Below are 15,945 nucleotides of genomic sequence, written 5' to 3' on the forward strand. Positions count from 1 at the left end.
TCAGTGAAAAAACCATAGGTTTCACACACGTTATAGTTAGCTGGACATTTTACTCGTAAAAAACCATTGAAATCCCCCCGTTATAGTTAGTGCAGGCAACTATAACTCACGCGACCGCAATCCTCTGCTGATGCTAATACTGTATTTAGACACTTATTTGCCCATGTCTTCTTCCATTAAATTTTAGCTATACATATATTACAAATATTTTTTTTTCATAAAGACACATATGTCATCAGCAGAGGATTGCGGTCGCGTGAGTTATAGTTGCCTGCACTAACTATAACGGGGGAATTTTCAATGGTTTTTTACGAGTAAAATGTCCAGCTAACTATAACGTGTGTGAAACCTATGGTTTTTTCACTGAATTTGCAAGGTTTTTTAAATGCTAATTCCTAACTATAACGTGTGTGAAACCTATGGTTTTTTCAGTGAATTTGTACGGTTTATTAAATGCTAAGTTACTTTACGCCGTTCGTGGCGTGCACGCCCACTTAACGCAGTTCGTTCCGTGCGCGCACGGTGCGCTTCGCGCACCGCGCGCCCACTTTACGCAGTTAGTGCCGTGCACGCACAGTGGGCACGCGGTGCGCTACACGCACCACGTGCCCACGTTACGCTGGATGGGCCATGTACGCACGATGCACTTCGCGCATCGTCCGCACACGGAGGACATATTGTGCGCTTCGTTGAGAAACTTAATTTATTAATTTTTCCTTTTATATATATGCCATGCACAAAAGGTGCCTTGCGGGCAACTTTTGAACACGGGGGAGGGGTTAGTGTGGATATTTTTTTTTTATAATTAATTTTTACCGTACGCGTACGGTAAGCGTAATCGGCGTTTTTTCGAAAAAAAATAAAATTGATTTTTTTGCCTTGGGGGGTGTTGTGGGGCACCTTAATCAATGCTAGGTGGTTAGGTGCTGTCTAACAAGCTCCTTTACATATTTTCCACCTTTGTTTTTCCTCCCCCTCAGAGTGCGAGAGAGAAAATGGCGGCCGCCGCTTCCTGGTTTCGACCGATTCGAATGTTTACTAAGATCTAACAGCCAATCAGAATCGCGCTCGCGCACGTCACCGTACGCGTACGGTAAGCTTACGGTAAGCGCACGGTAAGCGCACCGTAAGCTGCCACAGATATATATATTGATTTAAAGGCTATTTTCTCAGAAACTACTGAACAGATTTACACCAGATCTACAAAAGGCACTTCCTTGACCTGTAGACTACCTCTCTGCCAAATTTCAAGTAACTCTGTTCAGCCGTTCGGGCTGTAGCTGTGTCTAAAGGTCTTATGGAAAAATGCATGGGAAAAACGCGTTTTGGGACCCCCTTTTTTCTCAGCCCCCACTTGACGAATCCCCCCGAGACTTTCAGGGTAGGAGCGGAGCGTAGCGCCCCACCTATTTTGAAAATTTCGCGAGGATTCGTCGACCGGCGCCAAAGTTATTCCAAATAGAATGTTGCGGTTTTCCTATGGAAACAGGGTCCTAACTATAACTACCTACTGGCGACCGCCAGTAGGTAATATATGTATATATATCTGTATATATATATAGATATAGATATATATTTATATATATATATGTATATAAAAAACACACAAGACTCCTACAACAAGCAGGACGGGCACTCACTGGGTCAATTTCAAAGATGTTTATTCCTGCAAGCTGAGCGTTTCGGCAACACTTCCTGTTTCAATGTTTGCTGATAAAAACCTCCCATCAACAGATCTGTTTAAATACTACAGACTGCTCTCGAATTGGAGGACAGAGAATGGACACAAAGGCAGGACTGGGCCATCAGAGTTTAATCCTTTGCCATTTGTTATTCTCAGCTCACGCACTATGGCCACAGCCTCTAGCTGTGCTGTCGCTTAGTTGACTTTTTCCCTCCTCCCTGGGGCACCCTTGATCCAAGCATTATTTCATATCGGTTGATCGTCTGATCTCCCATCACCTTTTCATCAGTAAGACAGGTATTGTAGTTGCCTGCAATAATTTTGAGGGCTTTCCAATGGAATTGACCCAGCATGTCTGAGAGTTGATCCACTGTATTAGACTCGACATTTGAGGGGGGGGGGGGGCAGATCTTATATAGATACTAACAATAGCAATATGTTTGATTCCTGATGGTGCATTTATTTGTATTTCAAGACCCAACAAGTCCCTATTTAATGAGGAGGCCACTTTGACTGTGGGAAAAAATCCTGCCTCAACGAAGTCAGTAGGTCAACTGACGCACTATCCGCGGGGGATCGTACTGCATTTACACTGAAGATAACAAATCCGGATCTAGAAACTGGGTCAGTCGCCCATGTTTCCTGGCATAATGTAATGTGATAGTGATCTATAAAGACCCCCACTCTTGGTCTGCAAGTTTTGCTCTAACCCCTTCAACATTCCAAGATAACAGCCTGGTGGAATCATCCTGATTACCCTCGCTCCCTGCCTTAGCTGGCACTATGTCATAATTTATGGTCCAAAGAGCTAGTTGAAGTTTGGGGCATTCCAATCATTACTGAAGCTTCGTTCACCGATTTCACTGTTATATGATGAACTTAGGGCCTAAGCACCTAGGTAGGTAGCAAAATCTCTCTCAGTATTGGTCGGAAGAGTAGTATTGACCCTCAAGGCATCATTCAGTCAATCATTCTTGGAGAGATCTACCAAGACCCCAGAAGAGTGGTAAATCAAAGAGTATTGGGGTCTCAGTGGTCTTACAATCTGATTGTGCATTTGAATTGTTGAGTTAAGTCTTATCTTGGACTTCATGGTCAGCTTAAACCTCAATTCAAGTGAAATTAGCCCTTCCCCTAGGCCGGGGTTCCTCAATTTGAGCCCTATTGAATAATTTGGAGAGGCAACACTCTTGAATCTTGTGGCATACAATACGTCGTCCCTAATAGATCTGCAGCCTCTAGTATGTCTCAGCCAATTAATGGCTTTATTAACAAATGATGCAGGCATTTCCCAAGTACCTTGTATGATTTTTGGGACATTAGTCCTATATATGTCGTGGCGTTTATTGGGAGGCTCACAGTAGTCTCTATCAATATCCTTTCTATGATTATTGCAGAAGAGTGGATCTTTCTGCCTATGTTGGTCATCTGAATGTGACTCCCGCCATATAAGCACGGCATGCTCTTAGGCAGGCAGGGGGGCTTTCATGCTCGTGCCAGTGCTTGCCCTTACGGGTCTAGCATAGTTACTTTTACCAAGGTGAGCTACATTACTCTCGGGAACGCCTACTCTTCGGCTGGGGGTTAGTTTGGGATACTCAGGAGAAACCTTATCCTGGCTATCTTCCAGTTTGGTATTTATATTTGCAACTAGAACCGGAAGTTTATCTAGTTTTTCCTTCAACGTTTTAAATATTCTACCCATGCAGTCCTGCGTGCTCAGGATTTCACCCCCTAGCAAGTTTAATTGCGCAGTTGTGTCTTCGCTGGCCTCACTATGCTTGGCCCTTATTAGCCTAGTGCCTTCAGGTACATTATTCAGAGATCCCAAGACTGCAAATAGGTTAGAACATTCAATATCAGGTGCAGTTGTAGTAAAAGGTGGTGTCTGTTGAGTCAAGGGGTCATGAGTGGGGGCTGGTTGTACAAACATTAAAGGAGAAATACTAACAGCATATGATTTCTTACAAGGGTCTCTTGGGGTGCAGTCCTTCTTTGGTTGACTAAGGAACGATCTAATCCTATTCTGTGTGCCTCTCTTTCCCTTACCAAGGCCTTCGGTATGTGGAAAGTCTTACCCATCACAGGGGTGATTAAGACTAAAGCCAAAGGAGTGGCCCAGCCCTGCCTTTCCTGGTATTGATGCGTGCAGAATGGACCCACGCCTTAACGGGACACAGCTGAAGATCGTGGCAGGGACCGTCTCCTGGGGCTCTGAGTGCTCCTGGGATAGGAAGTCCCCACAATAGCTGTGCTGATTGACATATGCTGCGGGACATAGTACTGCGCTATATAGCACCTTAACGGGACACAGCTGAATATCGTGGCAGGGGCTGCCTTCTGGGACCCTGAGTGCTCCTGGATACAAAGTCCCCACAATGGTAGCGATGATGGACAATTTATTTTACATGTGCTCGATCACAATCCATCATTTTGCTGTAACTTATTTAAAGACTAACAAATCTGGTTTCTCATTGTCTTATGGTTGTGTTTATAATATTTTTGGGAGATTTAAATCATCCTAATCTACTGAATAAGTTCTTCAAGTCTTTAGAATCCTTTTGCAACTATCAACTTGTTCCATTACTCGTACACAATCAGGGAAATACACGTCGCTTCATAATAGCTCGCCCTTCTCTTTCCATTCCAGATCCACTAAATTTGGATTGGACAGACCATCGACTGATTCTTTTTTTATGACTTGTCAGATGAAACAACTAAAAACTGAATAAATTCCAGTTCAAAACTTAACATCTTTCACATACAACACTCCAAGCAATCCTCAAATCAGTCGAGCTCCCAGATCCCAAAAATGATATTGACCCTACCCTCAACATATTTCATGATCAAGCACTTTATTTTGTCAGTGAAGTTGTTCTGGTTCAGATAAACGCATCATTTGTCCAAATAGCTTCCTTGGTATACCCTAACTTTGGTAAACTGCAAATGTCTCATTCAGAAGGTAGACAAAGAATGGTGATGGAACAGCTAAAAACACTTAGTAAAGAATGCAGAGACAAGAGGAAGATCTGGCTATTAGAGAGATTTAATTGCCTCTGTACCCAATTGTTAAATGCATTTATTTTGCTCTGTTCAGCAATGCGTTAAACCATGGGCTTTTGCTTCTTTTTTATATTGATGATGCATGCACCACATTTAACCTATACTTTGTGAATACCATCGTTTTAGTCTTGAATAATATCGACTTTACCATGTTATCTGCATCAGATTATGCAATTATTCCACGAGCAATGTCTTCATGGCCTTCTTGTAGTGAAATTTAAACACTTCACCTTTTTTCAGTTTTAGAATCTCTAAAGCTCACCTATTATACCTATGACATTGCCAAAGCAAAAATCTTTACTCCAGGCTAAGGACTTGCACCCTTCTGTATCATAATCAATTCGTCTTTAAATCAAGGCTGGTTTCCATCCTCTTTGAAAACAGGCCTTATCTTGTTTCTCCTAAAAACAAACTCCTTCCTGGATGATATAGAACAAAGGAGTTTCGACCCATAATCCATCTTTCCCTTTTGCATAAAAATATTTAGAAGGTTGTGTCACTCCAAATTAGAAACCAATAGAAATATGGCCAATATTTGAGAACCTATCCGTCACAATTTGGTTTCCTTCACTGTACAGAGCCAGCTGCTCTGCAGATGGTGGTTGACATCCTACAAGCATCTGATGAAAGGACCATGTACTTTCTTATATTGCTGGATCTTTCAGCAGCCTTTGGAATGGTGTCCCATTCAACATTTGGGCCAGTTTTATCCTCTGCTGTGGGTATCAGTGGAAGAGCCCTGGGCTGGGATTCTGGTTCTTAATGTGTTCTGATGGGTATTGTGAGGTCCTCTCCTCTGGCCGTACACTGCAAAGTGCCACAGGTTTCTACTCTTTCATCAACAATGTTTAATCTGTAATCTGAGCCCCTGGAGATTTGCTGACTGAGCACGGAGTGTCAGTCTATCAGTATACAAGTGACTCCCAAACAAATCCTAATATTATTAACACAGGCTTACATCAACCACCTGCAGAACTGCCTTCAGGTGATCGAATCTTGATGGTGAAAGGCAGCCTCAAATGATCAAATTTGTCTTGCTTTCTGCTGCCACCATCGATAACTAATTCAGTCAGTTCGCTAGGGTTTCTTCTTGATTTTAAGCTTTCAGGCATGCTCACAGCTGTGGAAAAGCAAGGGCGAGTTACTTCCAACTTTCTTCTTCGCTGTGTGAAACACTTCCCCCAACACAGGCCTTTAGGGTTGCAATCCATTCGTGGGTGTTGTCTCACATTGATGTGGGTAAAGAACTTTTAAGTGGGATCACAAAGCATGCTCTTATCAGAGTTGTTTTGTCTTCTGCCACCAGCTAGAATGAGGGCACATTGAAAAGTGAAGACCCCACTCCTCAAAGCTCGCCACCAGTTGCCACTAAAGGCTCGCATTCAATTCCGACTTCTCTGCCGTACATATAAGGCTTGGAATGTGCAAGGACCCTTTTTTTGTTTTGGTTTAAACATATGTTATTGCGATTTATAAATTAAGAATCAGTTGTCATACTACAGCTTGAGATATATCAGGATCATACTTAGGAGTCTGCAGGCACCAAACCATCAAATCACCAATTTACCCGTCCTTCCCACCCTTCTCATAGGCTGCCCCCGTTATTATTTCCATGGTCTATGGAACAATTCAAGACAGTAATATGTCCTTTACCTGTGTCAACATGGAGGTATAGTTAAAGACAACCCTCTTGTATAAGGAGCTTCAACTATCAGCTTCTTCATAAGATGACCAACTGGGCTTTTTCACTCACTGCACCTATGGTTGCGAATTGTCCCCCCCCCTACATTATTCAAATTGCTCCTATCCTATTAATTTTCAGAAAAGAGTTGAAAAACATTTGAGACTGTTTCTTTTGCTGTACAGTCCCTTGCTTTCTGAATTGTACTATTGCTGATTGCACTTTATTGATGTGTAATTGTTTTCTTACTTGATTTTTATGTTTTACAGCTCTCTGCCAGCATTAGGAAAGGCCTGTGCTTTGATAATAATTTTTTTAATAATAATTGAATTCAATCCAAGTCATTTTAAGAGACAGCAATCAGAAAAATAATGTACTTTTGCGATTTTGAACGCGGAGATGGAGGTCTGCTGACCTTTGCGGGCCTCCATCCCTGCGTTCAAAGAAATGCAGTCCTGCCTCATTAGCATTAATGAAGCAGGATTCGGAAATCGTAACGAATGGGCATTTGATGCTGCAATGGGTTTGTAGGTCAGAAATCAAAAACATGACCAAGACCTTTGCGTACTTAGGCCCTTGTGAACTAGGGAGAGGGAAGTGGCATGAAAGGGGGTTGAGGAGGAGAGAGAAGAAAAGATAAGGAGTAACAGAGAGGGAGAGTGAAAGAGAGAAGGGGAGACAAAGAGAGATGCAGAAGGAGAAAGAGTGAAATACAATACAATCGCAGAGCATACTGGTGGGCAAGGAGGTCCTGGTGTAAAACCACATTGAGTTGACCAAAGTCTTCGACGTTGTAACGGGACCTTGCCTTAGTATTAAGAGAGGTCCATGGAGTGGAACATTCTGCAGTTCCACTGCTCCATGGCAACTCAAAGTCTGAGCTGGAGTTGGAACTGGATTGTGGCCAGAATGTCACTTGCTTGGGACACTTGAACCGCATCTGCTATACGTGGTAGAGAACAATACAAAGAGAGTCCGAGCTTTAGAGAGAGCTAGTTATCTTACCTATGACTTCCTTTACTAAAATAGGCTGTGGGTGCAGCTTGGCGTCACTTGGGCCGGCGGCATTCACAGCTTTGACTCGCACAAAGATCTTTGAACCAGTAGGCAAACCATTAATTGTGAACCTTGTTTTGTCTGTCATTTCTGGGTTTGCCACAATCCATTGTTCCGCTGAAAACAAAAAAAAAGAGAGAAAATGATAAATTCCAGAGACATGCTACCACTTGACCACTTGACAAAACAGGGTTGGATTTCTCGAGTAAAGCAGCCATTTTAAGTTTCCCGCCACCGAACTTGAGATGCACTCACACTCCAGTGTTCTTGTTTACCTCAATCTAAATGCAGGACTACAAGTACCGGAATGAAAAATCCTGGACTGGGTGAGCTAATCACGCAACTTATCGGGAAATGTAGAACCCTTTAAGGTTAAGGCTTATTTAGTATGGATGGTTTCAAAAAGGTGGAACTGGAGTCCCTAAGGTCAAACATAATAACAGAGAATGTTTGAGCTAATTACTATACTTATTTGGTTGTGTTTTGCTTTGCACCATACCAGGCATGCCTTTTCCATTTTCTCAATAGTTTGAGAACTTACCCAATTCAAATGAAAAAGAGTGGGAACTTTGATTAAAAAATTGAGCTTTGGGGTTATTGCCAACTCCAAAGTAATTTTTTCATGTCAACTATTTCAATAATTCATAAAATAATTAGTTTTACACAACCATGGAAAAATTCTCTTTTTTCAAACTTTTTGCCCTTTACGATTTGTAACTATATCTTTTCGATTGCTGTGCAGTTTTGCTTTTTTTCGCTTGAGAGTCCTGTGAATGTAACAAGCATTTCAAGTAATAAGCTGTTGCACTGTGCACGTAGTTAAATAAAAGCTATTTGTGCACTCGTTTTTTGAGTCCGCATGCATAACGATACAAGCACACATATAGGCTCACTTTAATATAAGAAACATTTTTCTAGGCACAGTAACCTTCATTCTTCATGCATATTCAACACATTATTGTGTAGATCCTCCTATTGCCTCATCCCTTCCATCCAATATTTAACTCACTGACATTTACAGACAGACAACGCTGACAGGCCCAGTTTCTTGGGCGAACACAGATTCCTGGTTAGATCCGCGCCAAGCATATAGTGCAATGGGACTGGTGGCTTTGGTCTTTGCCATGCGGAAAGGGAATAGAGGCATGCAACATTGTGACCTTTAAAACAAGGGGATGCAACAGAATCTTCCAACATGTATTATCCTCAGCGGTAGAGGAAAGCATAGCCTTCTGACAATGGAGGTGGAGGGTGGACCATTTCACAACAGGTGGAGTTTAACTGAGGATGAAAGAGATCTTTCTACTCTTGAGCAACAGGGAGGTGTGTTGTGTGGGATTGTTTCTATGTCTAAAAGTAGCTAAACAAACCCTGATTGTATTGATGGAATGCTAAGGAAGTAGCAATACTTCACCCACAGAAGGCCCACTCCTTCCTGTCACGTATTACAGCAGATAATGCCAAAACAGGTAGTAACAGCTGAAATGGTGGTGCTGGTAGTAGGCTTCGACCAGGATCCCTGCCAATATTGGTCACATCTGCACCTGTGACGATTTCCCGCACTCCTCCGCACTTGGGCAGCACCAGGCCTGCAGTACTACCAGGGAGTGTTGGTGCCAGTGATATGTTACTTTCAACACAAAGTATACAACTTAAAGGCCAGAAGTTCTATCAGGCACACAACATGCCTCAGAATCGGACCCTAAGAGAGTGCCTGTAAGAAGCTGGAAACATAAACATATTGATGTGCTGATTCATATAATTTATATACAGTACTGAACATTAGAGTGAAAAGACCAGTAGTATCTTAAAGAGGTCCTAGGAAGCCGCCCTTTTCTGCTTACCGTGTGAATCACAATGATGGGATTCCCTTCAAAAACCTTCTCTTGCTGGAAGAAAGGACTGCTGGAACAGACTAGCACCACTTTCCTAAAGACTGGAGGCTCAGTACAATCACAAGGAAGCCAGTATTTTTATATCCCATTCTCTAGCAAGACGCTTTATGTACTTATCACAAATGCACACTTGGGATATATATTAGGAGAGGAAAGCACACTTCCTCAGATGGAAATTTATCAGTGTTCCTGTGTGTATCGCGAACACCAAACAGTACTTACAGATACTATGAAGCTAGTCTGCCATTCTCAATTCTCTTTATAGTGATTTGTACGAAATTACGTGATTTTTATGCCAAACCCTCTTCTTTAGGCTCTGATTATGAGCTAGGGGTTGAATTCGGATCTGGAATCAGGGCCTTGGTGCCTAGAGTTTTGGAATAATTGATGGATTGAGATTTGAAAATGAGCTTTCCCCTTCACCTGCACACAAGTACTGTCCTTGTTGAATATTTCTTTACATGCTATGCTGTGCACTGGGTTCTTGCCATTGAGATACAACAAAACTCTCGCATTTTCCCCACAACCCAGGAAATCCATTTCTGGTCTGTTTGCCTACCCGTTTGCACTTGCATTTCTTTACTGATTCTGTGACACGGTAAAGTGTCAGTGAGTTAGTGACTTCAAAATATACTTCTCAGTGACTGTTGACTGCGGGGTTGCCAGGCATGTACACCGGGGTCTGGTACCTCCAGATGGTAAAACAGAATCTACATGTGCCAATTTACTTGGCAGATCGTCAAGTGTGTGTGTATGCCTGAGTGTTAATAGAGGAAGGGTGTAGGGAGGTGGTGAATGGTGAGATGTGTTTGCATGCATAAATGTAGGGATGTCTATGTGTGTGGACGGAGGGATGTGTGAGCTTGTCTTTAAGCATCATTTACTTGTAAACAAATTGACTTGTTTCTAATTGTGTATGTGTGTGTTGATTTATCTGCGTGAGAATTATAATTAGAGAAGCTGTTGGGGTTCTTTACAATGCATTTTATAAGGTGCTACTCACCAAAGTGGTGTTGGCATTCTGTACAGAGAAACAACATTGAAGATATGTGGCATACCTTACAGAGGACTGGCAACTTAGAGAAATCAAGTATACAAAAGTGAACAATTTGAGGATATCTAACATATTCAAATCAAACGAGAATATTGCACAGATCAGAATTAAACGAAGTGGGTAATTTACAGCAGAATAGACAGGTTCTCTGTAGAAGAAAAATCATGTAAGAAAGAACTGAGTGATCAGGAAAGTCCTTGGAAGCTTGGGGGGTGGGCAAGAAGAGAAAAGATAGTCAGAAGATACAGTTAAGCATACTAAGTTGGAACAGAGCAACGGAGGAAGAGTTACATGATGAGGTTCAAGAGCGAAAATGGGGCAGATTTTATAAGTATTGAGAAAATGTAAAGGAATGAAGCTTAGGGCGTGTGTGGTTGGGTGAGTCATGAGAAGTCTTACAGAGATGTGGAACAGGGCAGAGGGAGCGGAAGGACAGTCCAAAAAATAGAAGACAGATACTAGCCCAGGAAAAGTTTCAACAAGTATAGGTCTCGCTTTTGGTAGAATTGGAGAAGGTCCTCCAAATGTCTCAGCTCTGTTGTCAGTGAGTTTCAGAAAATGTGAAGTGTACTTGTGGGATCTGAAGTTTTTAGATTTCAGTCTTAGAATTTAAAGGTTTCTCAAATTTTTATTGCCGCCAGAGAGTCTGAGTGATGAGCAAATGTATTCCAAGTCTTGGTGGTGCAGGACCTTAAAGGTGATACAAGCCAACTTGACTATTGTACTGGCTTCCAGGGAGAACCAGTGGAGATCCTTCAGGGCAAATGAATTGTGGTATACCTTTTAGTTCCACAAATCATCCTAGCCTAGTGGTGGAGTGTAAGAAAAGTTAAATGGGAGCTCAGAAAGCTGGAAATGCCATGGTCAGTCCATGACAGTACCAGAGTCTGCACAACACTGCAAAAGTCGTCTTTTTGCAAAAAGGACTTCGAGTGTTGGGAGCAAGACCAAGTCTGGAGGCATGAACAGCTTTCTTTCTCTTATTTATAACATTTTTCTAATTCCTTCACTGGCCAATTCAGGACAAGGAGTAAAATGTACAAAGCAATGGTTGCAAAATACAGATTTTACGCATCAAACTATATACTATGAGGTTGGTTTACAAAATACTGAATTGTACTGGGTCACAATTCGACCTACCTCATGAATATTAATGAGGCAGGCTTCAGATTGTGACCCACTATGATTCGCAGTCACAACAGGGATGGTGGCCTGCTGGGGTCAGCAAATCATCATGTCTATGATTGCTTTTGAATAAAACACTCATTTATTTTAAACGCAGCCTGTTTTCCTTAAAAGAAAATGGTCTGCCTTTATAAAAACAAAAAACGTTTCAGTAAAATTTTTTAAGAGTAGGCAGTGGTCCATTGGAAGGATAAAACTAGTTACTTACCTGTACACTATGGTTCTCCAGTATTGATATCTTTCATAGATTCACATGCTTGTATCTTCCCCGTCGTCATTGTGGGAGTCTCACGGTAAAAGAATAACCATAGCAGTAAAAGAAAAAACTGCATAGAAAACCCATAGGGAAGTAGATAGTTTGTTAGCTTATCACCATTATTATGTTGTCCAAACACCAAGCAATCAGCTGCCAGCCCTGAGATCATAATCCCCAGCAGAGCCACCATACCTCAGATTTCCAACCAGCCCATAGAGTGAGCCAAGGATGTATCTAGAGATAAAAGTGGTCTATCTGAGAAAATGGGGAGGCGGGCGGGCGGCATGTGAATCTATGAAAGATATCAATACTGTAGAACCATAGTGTACAGGTAAGTAACTTGTTTTTTCTCCAGTATTGAATCTTTCATAGATTCACATGTTTGTATCAGAATAGTCAGCAGTGCATAACCCAAGTAGCGTTTGTAGGATAGACCCCTTTGTGTAGGGCTCTGCTTCCTAATACTAGAATATCATAATGTGTTATACTGCCCCAAAAACAAAGTTATGCGACTTTGTGCTTGTCACCATGTTAACATGAAATATGAAACCAAGTATTGACAATGCATATAACAGACAATCTAATTAAAACATACCAGTAGATAGAATGAGAGGTACCTTAGTGAAACAGGTGCCGTAGAACTGCTTGTCCAACTGCGGTGTCCACTTTCCACGCTGTGTTCAGACAATAATGCCTGGTAAACGTGTGTGCATTTGTCCATGTTGCCGCTCTGCAGATGTCCGGGACCGACACTCCCGCGAACAATGCGGTTGACGTTGCCATTTTTCTTGTCGAATGAGCGCGAACTCTGGCGCACAAAGACTTTCCTGCCTTCTCATGACATAAAGTGATGGCCGAGGCTATCCATCTTGAAATGGAAGATCTTGACAGAGCTAAGCCTTTCCTAGGCCCAGCAAAGGCGACAAGCAATTGTTCTGTTTTCCGAAATGATCTTGTTTTGTCAATATAAAATTTGAGGCATCTTCTGATGTCCAAAGTGTGCAGCGATTTCTCTGCTGCCGAAGATGGATTATTGAAATATGGAGGCAATACAATAGGTTTGTTGAGATGAAAAGCCGTAGGGACTTTGGGGATAAATTTAGGATTTGTCCTGAGAATGACCGTGTCTGATTTGAATTGAAGAAATGGTTCCGAGACAGAGAACGCCTGGATCTTACTAACTCTTCTGGCTGAAGTGAGGGCGAGTAATAATGCCACTTTTCAAGAGACTAACTGTAACTCAGATTTGAGAATCGGTTCGAACAGAGGTTTCATGAGATGTGACAAAACTACATTGAGCTGCCATGGAATGGACGGCTGCTTAATAGGTGGGAACTCTCTGAACAGTCCTTTTAGAAATTCCTTAATGATCCTCTGCGACCAAAGCGATGGATGATTTAGTGTTCTCGATATCTTGATATAGCCACAAGATGTACTTTTATTGAAGCATGGGAGAGCCCTGCTTTGGCTAGGTGAAGTAGGTAAGGTAGTATCTGCTCCGACGAAGAGTGAAAAGGATGCAGATCTTGATCACCAATGGCAAAATCTCTTCCATTTTGCTGTGTAAGTTTTATTGGTAGATATTGCTCGAGAGCTCGATAATATATCCCTGCATTCTTGAGGGATATCTAAGGAACAAAATTCATGCTCATGATGTTCCAGGCTGACAAGTTCAGAGAGGTTAACTGCGGATGAAGAACTTGCCCTTCTCTCATGGAGATCAGATCCTGAATCAATGGAAACTGCACTCTGGGATTTACTGACAGCTGGAGGAGTTCCGAGTACCAGAACTGTCTCGGCCAAGCCGGGGCTATTAGGATAAGATGTCACGGTTCCAATCTCATTTTCCGTAGTATCCTTGGTATGAGAGGGAACAGGGGAAACACGTTTGCCAATATCCCCATCCAACGAATGTGTAGCGCATTTCCCCACGACCCCGCTTGAGGGAATCGACTTGCAAAATGTTTGCATTTCTTGCTGTGTTGATTTGCTATTAGGTCCGAAGTTGGTGTGCCCCATAACCTGAATATCTTTAAGAGCTGAGTTTGATTTAGTTCCCATTCATGACAGATTGAGGCCGTTCTGCTTAGGCGGTCTGCTCTCGTGTTGTGTACTCCAGGGACATGTTGGACCTGGAGAGAAATGTTGTGTTGTAACATCCAGTTCCAAATCTCTGGGGCTTGAGCTGAGAGGATTTTTGAGTTTGTGCCTCCTTGCTTCAGTAAGTAAAACATTGCTGTCGTACTGTCTGTCCTGACTAGAACAGGCGAGTTTTGGATTCTGGGTAGGAAAGCCTGCAGACCCAGGAACACCGCTTTTAACTCGAACATGTTGATGTGCAATTGGGCTTCTTGCTCTGTCCAATGGCCCTGTATTTCCAGTTCCTGAAGGTGTGCTCCCCATCCGTGTAAAGAGGTGTCTGTCGTCATGACATAGCTTGGAGATTGGGGTTCGAAAAGCAGACCTTTTGATAGGTTGTTCCTGATGTCCCACCATGACAGTGCTTTTCTGATCTGAGGGTTGATAGTGCTTCGATCCTCGAAGGATCCTAGGGATTGTACCCATTGCTTGTCGAGAAGTTCTTGCAGCGGCCGCATGCAAAGTCGACAATTGGGGATTAATGGGATGCAGGATGATATCATTCCCAGCAATGATTTGAAGATTCTTACTGAAGTGAACCTTTTTGCTTTTAAGCGTGCTGTCAGCTCCATTATTTTTTGCGTTCGCTCCTCCGAGGGGTACGCTTTTGCTTCTTGAGTTTGCAATTTGGCTCCTAGGTACTGAAGCGACTGCGCTGGAACTAGGGAAGGCTTTTCCATGTTGATCCGCAGCCCTAAACTTTGGAATAACACCATGCAGCATTCTAGGGATTGTCGGGTGTCCTTGAACGATGCACCTTTTATGAGCCAGTCACCAGATACGGATATATCTGATGGTCTTGTTGTCTCAAGTGCGCTGCGACTGGCGCTATACCCTCGGCGCGGATCTGAGACCGAAGGGTAACACCCTGAATTGGTAGTGGCGCCCCGCCACCACGAATCGTACATACTGTCTGTGTTTGATCTGAATCGGAATATGAAAATAGGCATCTAAGAGATCTAACAATGCCATGTAATCTCCTCTGTGCAACATTAGGAGAATCTCTTGTAGCGACAGCATACAAAATGAAATCTTCTTGATATATTTGTTCAGGCCTCCGAGATCCAGTAACTGCCTCCATTTGGTGGACTGCCTTTTCCTTATGAGGAAAAAATGCGAGTAGAATCATTTCCCTCGCTACTTGAGTTGGAACCTCCTCTAATGCTACTTTCACAATGAGGGCCAAGACTTCTGCCTTGAGTGCTGAGAGATGGCTTTGATTCCTGTGAATGGGAGGTCGTACTGGAGGTTTTTGTATAAACTCCAGGGTGTGGCCTTGATGTATAATATCCAACACCCATCTGTCCGATGTTATTGACAGCCACTGATGATAATAGCGAGAGATGTAATGGATCTGATTGGGGCATGACGAGGTGGACAGCACCTGAATATCATCACTGTCTCCTACTGGAGTCCTGGGCCTTTCCCAACGCGGCAGGCTTTCTTCTAGACTGCTAATGATAAGAGGTGTTAGAGGAGCGAAATTGCTGGTTGTTATTGTATTGACGGTATCCCTGCTGATAAGGTTGATACCTGTTAGATTGAAAGGAGAATCTTTAATCAAACTGGCCTCTTGATCCTTTTCCACGAAAAGATTGAAATCTTCCTTGTTGTAGAGAACCTAAGGTTTTTGCAGTGTCTGTGTCCGCTTTTATTCCTTGCAATGCATCATCTATATGTCTTCCGAAAAGGTTCTCCCCATCAAAAGGCATGTCCACAATCTTTGTCTGGACTTCGGGCCTGAAAGATGTAGGCTTCAGCCACCCTTGTCTTTGCAGCACTACAGCCCCAGCCATTTGTCTGAATCCAAGAGATGATATGTCCATGGCTATATCGATGGACTCGGAAGAAGCTCTAGCTCCATCTTGTAAAATTACAGCCGCCTCTTCTTTCTTGGCTTCCGGGAGATGAGACAAAAGTGGAGCGATGTTC

At 42.7% G+C, this 15,945-nt stretch overlaps 1 protein-coding gene across 33 annotated transcripts in view; it reads right to left on the bottom strand.

The window, feature by feature from the left end:
* MYBPC1 (myosin binding protein C1) overlaps positions 1-15,945 on the bottom strand; it is a 330,430-nt gene that overhangs the window by 67,127 nt on the left and 247,358 nt on the right. For all 33 annotated transcript variants that reach the window (XM_085653283.1, XM_085653281.1, XM_085653300.1 and 30 more), the window contains one exon: positions 7,434-7,601. In XM_085653283.1, the coding sequence (XP_085509409.1) occupies positions 7,434-7,601 (168 nt within the window). The remainder of the gene's footprint in view (positions 1-7,433; positions 7,602-15,945) is intronic.

This window comes from Triturus cristatus, chromosome 4_1, assembly GCF_964204655.1.
Source record: "Triturus cristatus chromosome 4_1, aTriCri1.1, whole genome shotgun sequence".
Classification (NCBI taxonomy): Eukaryota; Metazoa; Chordata; class Amphibia; order Caudata; family Salamandridae; genus Triturus; species Triturus cristatus.